Source organism: Homalodisca vitripennis, chromosome 3 (assembly GCF_021130785.1).
Source record: "Homalodisca vitripennis isolate AUS2020 chromosome 3, UT_GWSS_2.1, whole genome shotgun sequence".
Lineage (NCBI taxonomy): Eukaryota > Metazoa > Arthropoda > Insecta > Hemiptera > Cicadellidae > Homalodisca > Homalodisca vitripennis.
The window spans coordinates 120,597,914-120,613,235 of NC_060209.1; the positions used below are offsets into that span (position 1 = coordinate 120,597,914).

General features: G+C 32.0%; 1 protein-coding gene across 2 annotated transcripts in view; it reads left to right on the top strand.

Moving 5' to 3' along the window:
- Nucleotides 1–15,322, top strand: part of LOC124357444 (FK506-binding protein 59-like) — a 49,884-nt gene that overhangs the window by 8,563 nt on the left and 25,999 nt on the right. For both annotated transcript variants that reach the window (XM_046809257.1, XM_046809258.1), the window contains exons 3-4: nucleotides 3,523–3,665; nucleotides 13,651–13,771. In XM_046809257.1, the coding sequence (XP_046665213.1) occupies nucleotides 3,523–3,665; nucleotides 13,651–13,771 (264 nt within the window). The remainder of the gene's footprint in view (nucleotides 1–3,522; nucleotides 3,666–13,650; nucleotides 13,772–15,322) is intronic.

Consider the following 15,322-nt stretch of genomic DNA (forward strand, 5'->3'; position numbering starts at 1 on the left):
TGTCCTCCTCGAAATTCAGCCCCCATAACTTATTTTGATCTTTATTTCCCTATGACTTTTTTTGAACATATTAGTGACCTACACTAACTTGTATGCTAGAAATTTTATTCAACAAAACCTCCATAAATTAGGAAATCACAGCAGAAGTCGAGCTTGGAGGCCTGTCAGCTTTGTTGAGATAAAAGCTTTCCTAGCTGTTGTAATAAATATGGGTTTTGAATAAAAAGCCTACGATTGAGTCATATTGGAAGTACAAAGTCATCCCAGAATTCACCTTGGTTCGGGAAAATGTTTTCTAGAAATAGATTCGAATCAATTCTGAAATTTTTCCATATGCTAGATACGCGACACTTGCCTTCACCAAAGGAGCCTGGATATGACCCATGTGCTCGATTTGCTCCTATTGTTGATCATGCTAACAATGTATTCAAGCATTACTAATGCACCAAATAAACAGCTGTCTATTGACGAAAGTTTAGTGGGCACTAAAAATCACACACAGCTGCTACAGTAACCTGCCCAACAAGCACCATCATAAGTGGGGAGTAAAATTGTGGTTGTTATGCGACAGTGTTACTCACTACTGTTTATCTTTTTTTTGCTACAAGGGTAAAAGAGATACAGAACAAAGCAATGGACGTGTCAAACATGGACTTGGGTATACTGTTGTAATGAAATTGTTAGAAATGGGAAACTACTTGAACAAAGGGTTTTCATGTATTTGTCGACAACTTTTTTCACCTCATTTCCGTTGGCCAATGATTTGTACGCAAAACTTACTCATCTGACAGGCACTTTACGAATAAACAGGCAAGGAATACCCCCTACCCTTACACAAAAATTTGGTGTAGGGCAAACTAAATATTGTCGCAAAGGAAAAATGCTTTTGGTTGCTGCCCGATTGAAAAAATCGCAAAAAAAGCAAGTACTTCTCTTGTCAACTAATGCTGAGGCAAAAAGTGAGTTGAAAAGTAAAAAAACGGGGAAATAAAGTATTTATTACCAGCAAGCCTTCTGTCATTCGTCAGTATAACTCCTATATGGTGGCGTAGACACGTCAGACCAAATGTTGTATTGTTACCTGGACGAACGACGTACGCTTAAATATTGGCTAAAGGTAACATTCCACATTTTTGGACGGATGATTGTCAACCTATATGTCCTATACAAAAATAACACAGACAATCCGATATCGAGACTAGATTTTACTGTGGCACTAGTCGAAGGACTTGCTGCCGAGTGGCTCGGTGACCAAGCGCCAGTTCAAGCACAACGTGCTGGCAATGAACCTCTTGACCTATTACCTGGTGGAAAAGAAAGAAATTGCTCTGTGTGTAGTAGGTTGAGCACAGCCCAAGGTGGCAAAAGGAAGAAAAGTAGGTACAATTTGCAAAAACTGCAAGAAAAGTTTTTCACCCTTTGTGCTTGCCGAAACATACATGCTAAAGGAAATGTGAACTGATTGTATATATTTGTAAATATGCTTCTTTACTAATATTTGATAATGTTATTTGTGTATTTTCCTGTGTTCTTTGAAGAAACACTTTTAAATTGACAATTATCAGTACCTATAAAAACTTCCATTACTATAACACGTAAGTATTTTTAAGCTTATTTAATATAAGTAGCCTCTTGAAATATTAGATTATTTTTCAAATGTTAACATTTCAAATTTACTTTTGTAAACACACTAATTTTCTAGATAGAGTTCTAAAAATTTGTAAATAGTTAGATATGTAACAAGTGCACAAAATACAAATGTTTGCGATGTATAAAAAATATTTTTTTTACCACTGATTTTTTAGTCTAAAGTTAATTTTTTTAAATAAAAAATATTTTTACTTTAGGCGTTATCACATTATAGAAAACTTTTTTTATATGTAGTGTTATTTAATCAACACTATTCGATAGCGTATACAATATGCTAGAAAACAAAAAAAAAAAATCGTTCCATTTGCATAAAAAAAAAAGGATAGCACAGAGCGGAACGTAAAAGGTTGTTAAAACGTCAATTATGCCTTGGCGGTATTGGGTAGTACAAGCGGCTGAGACGCCTGGCGGCGACGGGTAAGGCCGCGGTCTCGGGCGCTGGCGTTCAAAGGGTTAAAATCACAATGGAAAACAAACAAGCACTTTCACGCATTCTGATGGGATTTTGGGGAACTAAAATGAATATAATGCTTCATTATAAGATTCTGTAAGGTATCTCGTGTGTTATGGGAAAATTACGATCATATTTTTATTGTCAAAACATTCTACAACGCATGGCAAAAGTCAACTTTTTACTTGCTAAAATTTTGGTGATATATATATCGCTTTCCACTTACGAAAGGTTAATAATGATTTGTTTAACCTAATAGTACATATGATTTTATAAAATAATAATTTTTTTAACAAGATAACAGTTAAACCCTCTGTGGCGCATGATGATGTCCTGGAGGGCTCCAGAACACAAATTAGGCACATATACACTACACATAACACCAAACAGAAAAATGCTCTTAAGATGCACATTTAAAACTTTCTAATAAAATGTTTTCCAAGTAGAGGAGTAGTTTTTTTTTTCTAGAGGTGGCAATTAAAATATCGATGTCTGTTACTAGTAATTTACTGGTCTAAGGGTAGAAATGGATAAAACAGATGAAGTTTCAGTTAGGTTAGTCTGTATTCTATGTCTTTGATGATGCACCTGTATTGTGTATCTGGTACCTGTATAATGCATCATGTGCAAATATAGAACCACTAATGACTAAAATGAACTGCTTCATATATTCGTACAGACTATACTTATGTTAGAATTTTTATTCATTACAGTGCCGATATCTTTGTTTAGGCAGGTTGTACAATATTGCGCAAGTACTCTTTTATTTAATAATTTTAGTAACCACATGACTACTACATCAGGATGAGTTGACTGTCTGACTACAATTTAATAGCATTGATCTGCCTAATTTATGTTTATTTCTCATATACATATTTAAATTATTTCAGTGAACAATAATACAAATAGTAACTGTAACACGTAACAAAATGTATACTACAATATTTTATACACTGTAAGGAAGCATTTTAATTCTGTGAAGTAAATTGGAGTTATCATTCTACTGATCAGATTGAAGAAGCTCTGAAGTGAAAATCAATCAGTCCTTTCTAAATAGCCAATTACTTATGGTCCCATTATTAATTATAGAATAAACTTAAATCACAAAGCAATCTATTCAGTTATAGGATGTGAAGTAGATGTTAATGCCAATAATTTCCTCAAATAGAAGAGAAATGGGTGTATCTGCCTAAAAAATAACTTAAAATGTTGTGAAAACTGCTAAATGTCTTACGGGAGCGAGAGGATGGTTAAAATTCACTGTGATTTATTATTTTATAAAAATGTATTGATAGTATCATATATTTATTTTGATTGGATGATGTGAAAGGATTTCATACATTTGCCATTGTTACTTTTTTTTGTAACATATAACAAAAACAAATCTTCCTATCCTTTCAATAAAACTTTGCATTTTTTAGGCCAAGTCATCAAAGGATGGGACATTGGTGTGGCTACTATGAAACGAAAGGAGGTGGCTATGTTGACATGCAGGTCCGATTATGCCTATGGGAAGAGTAGTGGTTCTCCAAAAATACCCCCTGATTCCACACTTCATTTTGAGGTATGGCCCATTATTATATTATATTTTTGTATGGGAATATAATTATGATGATTAACCCTTTCATTAGAAAGGGTCTTTATAACCATGTGTTGTCCATGTTAGTCTTGTGGGATGAAAAAGTGCACTATGGTAATTATGATAGCTACAATTATTTATATTTAAATGGTTTGATAAATTTAAGTCCTTTATAACATACTTATTAATTCTAAATTATTTAAAAAATATTCGTAATGTAATGTTTTGTCTTAAATTGTATAACATTTCTTAGTAGCGTTGTAACTACTGAAAATTTACAAATGTACTTTTAGTTTTTTTACTATATTTAAGCTGTGCTTTCAAGACATTTTTGGTTTGGTGGTTGTACATTTATTTTAAAAGTGAGCATATTAGTATGTGGTTAGATTTTGACTGTGAACAGAGCAATGGTGGATACAGTTCGCACAGTTTGATGGCGGAACTGGATTGGCAATTATTGGCTCAGGATTAGGGAAGCCTATCATTCGAGGAGCTGGAAAAATTTAATTTCTGTCTGTCTATGTGCATGATATTTCGAAAACAAACTGTCATATAGACTTGAAATTTTGTAAGAAGCTTCATTTCTTCCACTTCAGAACTGCACTCAGAACAATCATGCTAGTTTAACTTATGTTTTAATTAGTCCATGTAGTTTATTGATAATCATGCAATTTTGTGTTGAATTTTGATACTTTTTCATGGAAAACATTTGGAAAGTTTTCTTTTGTTTTCTATAAAAAGATATATTATAATCAACTTAAAATGGTTTCATGTTTTCTGTAGTATTCATTACATTTAGCTGTTGAAACTTCTAGTTTAAACTTGCAACTTTGAATGCCTTTATTAGGTTACTAAAAAATATATCATGGAATATAAAATTAATAAAACCAGTTCAATTATAATAATTTTATTTTTACAAAACTGTACTGAGTAACAATAAACAATGCTACTTTTCAATATAACTGGTTTAATTAAAGTCTTGTTGAATCACTTAAATAGAGGTCACTGCATAGTGATGAGGACTTACCCGTACTATTTTTAGAAACAATGATTTGGTGAAATCAAAATAGTTTTCATTGGCATTTTTTTGGCAAGTACAAATTTGATAATTTTGGTAAGTAGGTTCAATTATATAGATTCCAACCAAACTGTTTGGATAGAATTTGCTGATTTCTTAGAATTTTGGTCAATAAAATTTAGTGTTATAGATTTTGTGCAAAAAATTCTTCCAGCGAATAAAAAGGGTTGTTTTAAAGACATACACAAAATTTTTTATGACAACTTTTTGATAATATTTTTTAAATCATAATAACAAATTATTACAAATTTAAATAAATTATGGAGTGACTATTTTGTGTTTTGGTTAGTATGTTGAAATTTATTAATACCAAACTCTTGTTCTTTCTGTTGCATGAGTGATATTATCACTGCAGAATTTTAATAGTTCTGATTTTGTAAGTTATATTTCTTTAAATCGTAAACATACAGATTTATGACAATATGAATTTTTAAAGTTTAAAAAAGAGATTTACTATGTTCTAAACTATGTGAATTAGTAATATGACCTTTTTTAGAAAATAAGTGTATTATTATTGTAATTTTTTTTTAATTTTCCCACACATCAGTCCATATCTAAGAATGAACTGAATGAATACAAAATAAGTAATTTTATATATTCGTTATGGGCACTTTGTTTAAGTTGCCTAAGGACTAGTATTATTTGTTAGAATTTAACAGATTTATTGTTAATGTGTGTGTCCAAATTTATATTTGTATCAATAAATATTCCTAAGCATTTTGCATTACTTGATACTGTGAAACTCATAATTGTCATCAGTCTGCCTTAAACCGAATAAAACATTTCGAGTTTTTGATTTGTTAAAAAAAAAAAAGAAAACCATTGCTCCTAAACCAATTGGAGGCTTTTGAAATGACACATTGTGTGATTAAATTAGGATCATTAAAAGTTTGCCAATACTTAAAAAAGTTGTGTCATCAGCATACCTCATTGTTGTACCTGAGACTGAAAAGAGTAGGTACTCCATATTTCACTGCTACCTTCTCAGACCATACACTATCTACGCATAGTTTTTGTTTTGTATTATTTAAATAATATTTGAGATATGAAATTGATCTATTGCCAAAACCATAAAAGAATAATTTCACAGTGATATCGTCAACATCCACACAATCAAAAGTCTGCTCAGGTCATACAATGTGGCCTGAGCAAAGGTCTTTTTATCCAAAGGTTGAGGACTATCCCTTATCAAAGACTTGAATGGTAGATTTATTTCTCTAAAAGCCAAAATGCCGGGTATTCAAGAGATTGTTTGTCGATTGACCACAGCCTGTAATAATTTTCCAAAAAATTAAAAAAATGGAGATAGGTCGGTAAATTTTTGGCTATTTCTTGGGTCTTTTTTTAAAACAGGGCAAACTTGGGAAATTTTCAGTTCCTCAGGGAAATAACTATTCTTTAGACACAAGTTAAAACAAAACTGTAAGCGAGAGGGACAATTATATATGGAAATATGTTTTATAAAACTATTAAACATGTCATAAATGATATAACTATCAGTATTATTTAAATTTTTAAAGCATGAAGAATGCTTTGTTGTTTGATTTAAATCCATCAAAAGGTTTCATATGATAGTTGAACACTTCTTTTCCTTAGCAACTTATTCAAGCTGGTAGAAATATTGACTATGATTATCAGTGTTGTGAGTCAGCTAGTAGTGGAATAGAGTAACTTCTAGAAAGTTAAGACCTGAATTTTGAATTTGGTACATTACTAAAGGTTTCCTTTTTATGAAATAAATTTATATTTATACGCTTTTGAATTTATTGTAAATAAGTTACCACAAAAATTTAAAATATCCATTGCATTAGTTTAGTTTTATAACTATGAAGTGCTTTCAGAAAGTAAAACTCAACATTGGTAATGCATCTCAGGGTGACTATCCGACCGGGAAAAAACCAAGAATTCAACACAACCAGGAATAGGCTGGAAATCTTTCTATAGAACCAGGAAAATCTTCAAAACATTTGTTCTGTCTCTTAAGAACTTATGACATCAATCTTGAAACATCATATTTTTCGTGATGTGGTCCGTGAAACTATGAATAAAAATCTAGATATGTTAGTGAGCCCCATCTGATGCTAGTTGATCCAAGAATGCTTCCTCTAGTGTAGAGGAGTTTATCTCGGTTAGTTCTATCACAGGTAATAATCCAATGGACAATTAAAATCGGACGACCGATCGTCTCGGTCCTCTGCCACTTTACCGGCGATGTGCTGTTACCAGTTATAGTTTTATTCAGTCACCGAAACCACTGTGTGGTGATACCCTGCTACACACGCTTGTTGCAGTCAGTGTTGAGCATTCTCCATATGTACATTACAAGAATTAAAATTTCCCAAGATTCAGTTAGGTCTATGAACTTTTCCCCATACACAAGATTGTATTGGTGTCAAATCCCATCCGGTCAGCTATTTTTCTGAACAACTTCCCTGCATATGTGACAATCGGTCAGACAATTCGAGCTGTTCAAACCAAATAGTCCAACATGTATGATGAGCCTTACGTTATTTGTTTTGTGTTTATTGTGTTGTGATTGGGGATTTTATTCTTGCATTATCATTAAGTCAAACACAATATTTAAGAGGTTTTTGTTTTTAATTGATAACATTAATTGTGCTCGTATTCTGAGGTCAATTATGGAAGGTTCTGTTTTGTACTGGTATCTACTTATTCTACAAATCGCGAATTAACTGCAATTCGGTAACTTTTGTAGCAGGTACTTCCTGATGCATTCTTCAAATATTGGCTGGCAGTGGGATATATAAATGCAACCACAATATTTTCATAGGTCTGTAACTAGAGCTGCCACCAACTATGAAAATCTGGAAAAGTGTGGATTATGTATGAATTTTTATTATGTCCCTGGAATTTTTACTAGGGACAGAACAATTCCGATAGTCGATACCGCGGCTCTTTTCACTCAATCCCAATACCAACCAGAGTACTTAAGTACTCTTATAAAATCACGATTTCATTTTATTACAACTAGTGATGTGTGGAAGCTGAATCTTGTATCTAGATAAATCTATTTTTGGACGACAGTTGATCAGCAGTACGCAAATTACCGATCGCTAACACACTTTTGTACTTTCTGTATGAAGAAATTTAGATAGACAGCCAAATTAAAAAATTACTGGAGTTTAAAAAATAATATTTTAGTTATAACTTGAATTTTCTATGTTTATTTTGGCTCATCATTGGGGGTTTGCTGCATGTATTCGAAAACAACTGATCGGTAATAGTCAAGTACTGCTAAAACATGTTTTTGTTGTTTTGAAGTTTATATATTTGATGTATTTGTCAATGTCAGTGTGTCTGCTAGTTCTATGTTAGGACATAAGCTGCTCGGCGGTAGACAGACGATTGCTAATTTTTATTTAATTTGTAGGTTGTACTTTGTGTTATTGTACATGAATTGGTTCTCTATAAATTTAAATATACATCTGTACATTTTTAATTAAATAGAGTACAGGTATATTCTTGAAGCTCATTTTATAAGCTGCCATTTCTATTATTTAAAATTAGAAGGTAGAAGATATGAGTATAGTTTTTAAAATACTTTCCTTCTGCTGAGTTAGTGCAGACACCTTTCAAGTAGCACAGTATTCTTAGGCTCGTTTTTCCCCAAAAGGTCAAGCAAAGTTAAAAGTAGAGTTTATATATTGGTTGTACCGAACCGACTTTGTGTACTGGCAAAATCATGGTCTCATACCAAAAGTTCGTACACCACAGACATCTAACCCAATGATGGACTGCAGCCTGCTTTACATTAGCGCTGTGTTGGTAATTGTTTGGTCTCTGTATTTATCTGAATAGGATGTATGTATTTTCCAAACATCATAGAAAGGAAAATTATTAGATACACACTGTTATGTTGACACATCAAACTACAGAGATAAAACTAAAGAGCTAAAAATATGTGGTAGTGATTAATCGACACAGAATTTCTCGCATATCGCTAGTGACAACATTTGCTAGACCACTGCAGCTTCGTAACATATCCCGTACAGCGTACATGTACCTTCTTGGTGTAAGGGTTAAACACAGTATTGCAGTTGTTTATTTGGTTTGAAAATGGATTAGAGAATCGGAAATTTTCAACCGGGAAATAACCGGAAATTTTAAAAGAGGTTTAGAGTGGCCACCCTGTATTTGCTATAAATAACTTACTTTCATCATGTATCACAATTCCAGATATGGCTTAATGAAATCCAGCCTTCTTTGTCTCCACATTTGGCAGGATATGACAGGATTTACTTCACCCATAAACTATCTCAAATTATCTGAAACTTAAGAAATAATACACTACCATTTTAATATACTACCGTTGTATCAAATTGTTATATTTATGTTGTTGTGATCTTTGACTTTAAATATCTTGTTGTTAGAACAAGTTGAAGTATGTTTTCAATATAGTGTTGTTACTTATCATGTTTGAAATTGTTTGTTAAAAGTGTTTTCTGTCAAGTAAGTAAATAATAACTATTTATCACATGACTTCTTAATTTTTATAGATTATTGCTTAATTCAATGAATTGTTTAACTGACCAGCCATATTTCTTAACCACTTAGCAACTTATTAAAATTTATAAATAATAGTTATAAAAACATGTATTTTAATTTTAATTTCATGTTTATTGTATTAAATACAGTTAGTAAAAACAGATTTAGTTGGTGTTAATTGTACATTTTTGTTGTAACAAATTCGGCTTATTTGGTATATCATTGGGGTTTTCCATTTTTACACATATTATAAATAAAAATACATTTTAAAGCAATAATTTATGTTTATTTACAATAATTTACACACTATGTTTTATTTCAGCCGCTGTTAGCCAGTAGTACATAGATTGTTGTACAGTTTTTTGAATGAACATTCAACATAGCACTGATGGTGTAATTCTCCCTCAGTACATGGTTGTCTCCCAATGTCATCTATTATTAAGACATTGTCAATATTACTGGTACATCATCATTATGTGTAATTCCAGCGGGTGGCTTGGAAATTCCTCGAAAGGAATGGGTTTTATTGAATCGTTTTCGAACTGGGGTTGGGAGAAGCAATCACTGGAAATTTAAGTGGGGTATTACTGACGACCAGACGTGTGATTGTGGCGCAAACTCTCAGACAATGGAGCACATTGTAAACGACTGCCCTTTGCGATTGTTTTCTGGTGGTCTGGCTGGTCTGAGTGGTTTAGAGGATGGGTCTCTAAACTGGCTCAGTAATTTGGATTTAGCTTTGTGACGGGAGATCTTAATATTATTTTTAATTTATGACTCAAGAACTTTGTTCTTACGTACTTTTTAATAATTGTAATTTTTAATTTATTTATTTATGGATAGCTGCCTTGTCTCCCATACGATATATATATATATATATATATATATATATATATATATATCATCATTATTGTCAGTGCCAGTAGTGTCATTTCCAGGTAGAAATCCTTATAATACATTGTCATTTATAAAACCTGTATCTCCTTCAAGTGATAAATGCAATTGAACATGGCCTATTTACGAAAACTGAAGAACATGATGAGAACTACAAAAGTATATAACACTTGTGGTAATCCACTTTGTAAATAAAAATGCAAACAAATCAGTTTGAGTTTACATAAGTTTTACCATATGCACTAATTTAAGTAACTGCCACTATGATTTCATCACTGTAACAAGAGTATGTCAGATGTTGGTTTACTTCATAGAAGCAGAGCAACATGTGTATATCATTTAACAAAAAACCAGGAAATTAATAAATAATAATTAGTTATTTTTAAAACATGTCTTAGAATGTGAAATGATAATCATATGTGATGACATAGCTATTCACTGATAATTTTTCAGTACAAAATCAGTAATTAAGTAATTGAAATAATGGGTTTATTCCTTCATAATTATCATAAAGCAATAGTGTGATTGACAATCTCGGAATTTACTAGTCACTTAAACCAATATTCAGTGGCATATGGTGGTAAAAAAGTAGATGAAGCATTAACCCTAGAGTAGACGGGCAAAAAAAGTTACGTATCAGGACGGGCTGGGTCTGACAGACCCAAATAAAAACAATGAAAAAAATATGTTTTAACCAGTTTATTAATACAAATTTATTTTTACATTAAAATACAGGCATGACTGTATTAGTATTGGCTAGTTTTAATGTCGTAATTTAATGAAGAGCTTTTATAAAAAAGTAGCTAATTAGATCTTACAAATTTACTTAAAATATTAAATGTTTTAAAAAACACGTTATCCTTACCATGATGTGTATATAAAAATTAAACTATACATATTTTTAAAATAAGAAAGACCTAAATAATAAAATAAAAATGTAAAATCTTTCTGAAATAAAACCGATTTCTTATTATATAGGGGTAAAAAATCTACTTTTGCAAATGTACATTTCCGTATACAGAAAAGCAAAATGAAGACAAGTACTGTTCTTACTCTACAAATAGATATTTACACAATAAAACCTATCATTTTATCACTATAACTAACTTAAGAAGGGGGAAAAAATACTAAATTACTTTCACAATCATAGATACAAGCTGTAGGTGTCGGTTGTATCCTTATCTTTTAGATCTACTCAGCGCAATCCCGGCACAGCCACGCTTTACACTGCTTACAAAAATATTTGGTTTTGCTGTCTTTGCACAAAGAGCACCTGTCTCGTTTTCCTGGTTCAGGGTTTTCTTTTGCAGGAATAGGAATTTTGCAGCTAAGGCTTGAATTTCCCTAGGTAAGTTGCCTTGTTGTGCCCGAAGTAAGGTTGTAAGAGTGACTGTCCCTTCCTGTCACTTTCCTCTTCATGTTGTTCTGCTTCACAAACTTCATCCAAATCGAATTCACTTTCTGTATCATGGTCACTGTATAAGTTTGAATCAGCGTTATCAGATTCACTCTCACTGTCTCGTAACAATAGTCTGTCAATTTCACTGCTTCTGTCAATATGTCTATTAGCCATATTTATTTAAATGGTCTAAAACTTCATTACAATAAAAAACAATCGTATATAAACACTTTTCCGATGTAAAATAGGCGATGAAATAAAATAAGAATAATTCGAAATATCTGTAAAAACGTGACGCCAACGGACGGACTGGGCCTACCAGACCCAAAACGTAATCAATCACTTACTACGCAAAGACTGAGACGTGGGAAACAAAAACAATTACGGCAGAGCACTATGTGGAGTGTTTTGGAAAGTTACACGGAGTCTCGCCACCGTAAGTCACTTTGACCTTGAAGCTCTGAACAAAACAAAACCGCCTGAGTCTCACAGACCCAGCCCGTCTACTCTAGGGTTAATATTAGTTGATATACAGGGTGTAAAAAATCTTGCATGGGCTTAATAATTCCTGAACGATTACAGGTAAAGCAATGAAACTTGGCACATCATTACTGCACCTATAAATCTACTTTTTGAAGTAACTACTTTTTTGTCATGTCAGGGGGATGGGCTGTAAAGAATCAGAAGAATCTTAAATTAGAGCATAGGTCGAGTAGTACATAAAATTAAATGTCTATATTAGTAAAGTACAATGCCGCAAATCTGATCTCATAGGATTCACTCTTTTAAAAATTACGTTGATTCAAATTGTGAAACATTTACAACCTAAGTCCTGTTATAGTTCATTTAATATTCTTGTCTCGGCTAAATTTGTGAAATTTAAATGTAAATGAATACTGGACTAAAGAAATAGTTTTTAAGGTAGTTAGAGACTCTTCACATCCAATGGAGGGTCTATGGTCTACAAGGTGTTGAGGGGTGGAGGAATTTAATGTAAGTATAGCTTAATATGTACATTATTTTAAAATAGTTAAACCATCTTTCATTGTATTTAAAGACTGAACCTTTTAGGTCGGATTTGCAGCATTGTACTCTACTTACTGATATAGACCTTTAATTTTATATAATACTCGACCTATCCTCTAATTTAAGATTTCCTTCGGCTCCTTGCGGGTCATCTCCCTAACATGTTAAAAAAACGTGGTAGTTACTTTAAAAAGTAGATTTAAAGGTCCAGTCATAATGTACCAAGTTTTATTGCTTTACCTGTAATCATCTGAGAATTATCAAGTCCAGGACTTTTTTTACACCCTGTATAATTGGCATTGTGGACAAGAATAATGAAGTGGAGATAAGGTACCTGGGAGTTTGAGATTAATGAACGTTCCCTATTAAACAGTGGGTGTGGGGCTTCTCACTGAAGATTTTGAAAAAATTACCTCCTAGAAATCATATTATAAACCACTTTTTACTTTAATTTAGAATTGAGTACAAATTCTTTCAGTTGGGAAGATAGCACTGCCTTGAGTTAAAAAAAAATATTATGCAACAAATTGTTTAAACTATTTTTTGGTCATTAAAAGATCAAGTACTGTAGTTACTTGTTACTTTTTGTGGATGAAATTATAAAAAACTAATATTGGACAAATACAAATGTATTTCAGCAAATATTAATGTATTGAATATTTTTTAAATGTACTTGACTTAATATATGGATAGAGAAAAAAATCATTTCAACAAATATGTCATTGATAAACCTGACATATTGACAATATATGTTATCACTTATCACGGACATTTAATTTTTTGTATTCTGATTATATTTGATAAATTTAAATATCAAACTTTTTATGTTTGACTTGTAATTTGCTGCTGTTTTGAATATGATGTATTTGAAAAATATAGGTTGTAGGATATAAGACATGTTAGCTATCTGAGTGTGTGAGACATTTAAAAAGACAAGGTTTAAAAGAATACCTTAAACATTTTGTTTTATGTGTATCAAAAGGGTGAGTCCAGGACTCTGCACAGTACAAAAAGGACCTTTGCACCTCACTTATGTTAGAGAAAATAAATTTGATTTAAATTACTAGGTGGAAATGATTGACTGGCAGAAAGAGGATCTGAGTCCAAAGAAAGATGGAGGGATATTGAGAAATATATTACAGCCTGGAGAGGGACATGCTACACCCAATGATGGCTCCATGGTGGACGGTAAGTCAACTATGTCAATTGTAATATTTTAAAAATGTAGTAACCAAACATTTTCTTTAATTTCAACTTATAACAAAATTTGTTGTTAAATACTATATGATGAAGTATGAAATACAAAATAGTGGTTTTCACTTAACACAAGGCTTGAAGTCTATTATGATTTATCCAATCATAGTTAAAAATACAACACTCCAGTCAACGATTTGAACTGTTGGACCAAGTACTTGGACACACGTACAAACACAAATAGTAATGCGGTGTCTATAGCACATAGAAAAGGGAGGAAGAGGAAGATAAAGAGGTCATTGGCCCCAATAGTGGGAATGTATTCTGAAAGTGGTGGTGGTGAGGGTTCAGAAGAAAAAGTTTCCTCATGTTTGGGACAGGTTCCCCCATGGGTGGGGAAAACTCTCTCATATATTCATTAATGGAAGTTATCTGGTGTCTGTTTTTTACCTCTGTAAATCATTCGTTTTTTACCGATCACATCAGTTTTTATTTCTTTTTTTGCTTGACTCATTTCTGTTAGGTGAGGGGAATTTGCCTGAGTTTCACTCGTTGGCGGCCGAGTGGCACTGAATAGTCTTGCCCGAGCTAATGATCACGTATTCATTTGTTTTTCCACTAGATCGCAGTTCTGTGCCCTCGAGCATTCTAATAAGCAATTATTCCATTTCGATTCATCATATTTGCACAATGAAACCACAACTAACAGCTTGTTTTGTTATTATTTATATTTTGCCATATGCTCAATTTTCGTCACTTCAATGTTGTGCTTACATTTTATGTATCCTGTTCTCATTGTTTTGTGTTTAGCTGTATATAGTTGTTGAATAAGTTTTTAATTCTTCCACTATCTCATGAAACAAAGCAATTTGCGTACATCAGAAGTAGACAGATATTTGGACAATGATATCGAGATACCAAATATACTCAAAGACTGACACAAAAGTGAATTATAAAAAGTAAATGAATAGTCATTGTTTATTGGTGGTTGTATGTAATGTAAATAGTTTATTTTAATTATAATTTTAATAATAACAATGTAACAAACAGTTTTATCTCAACTCCCAGACAACTAATTTAGGAGCTTATTATAAAAAAGTGAAAAAAATGTAAATGAATTTCGATTGTTGTTATGCTTTTATAATTAAGTAATCCAAGAAAAACTGGATTTCCATGTAAAAAACATTGTGCTATTTTGAATAAAAAAATTATTGAAACATATAAACAAAAAAAGTAATAAAATATTGACAGTTGCTTTTGATTTTGGTTTTCTTACTAAAAAAATGTCTGAATATATATAAAAAAAATTAAATAGAAAATTATTTGGAGAAAGCAACAAACACTATTGTAAAGCAACCAAATAGACTGAAATGTCCTGAAAATTTTACTAATTTATTTGTATCAAAACTCATTCCATTAATATTTTACTACACGCATGCATTTTTGCCAAAATCAAATCAAACATTCAGTCCTAGACAGGCTAGGTTAATTGCTTCCTCAATGGGTTAACAATTGCAGTTTTAAGATCTTGTGGGAAAACACCAG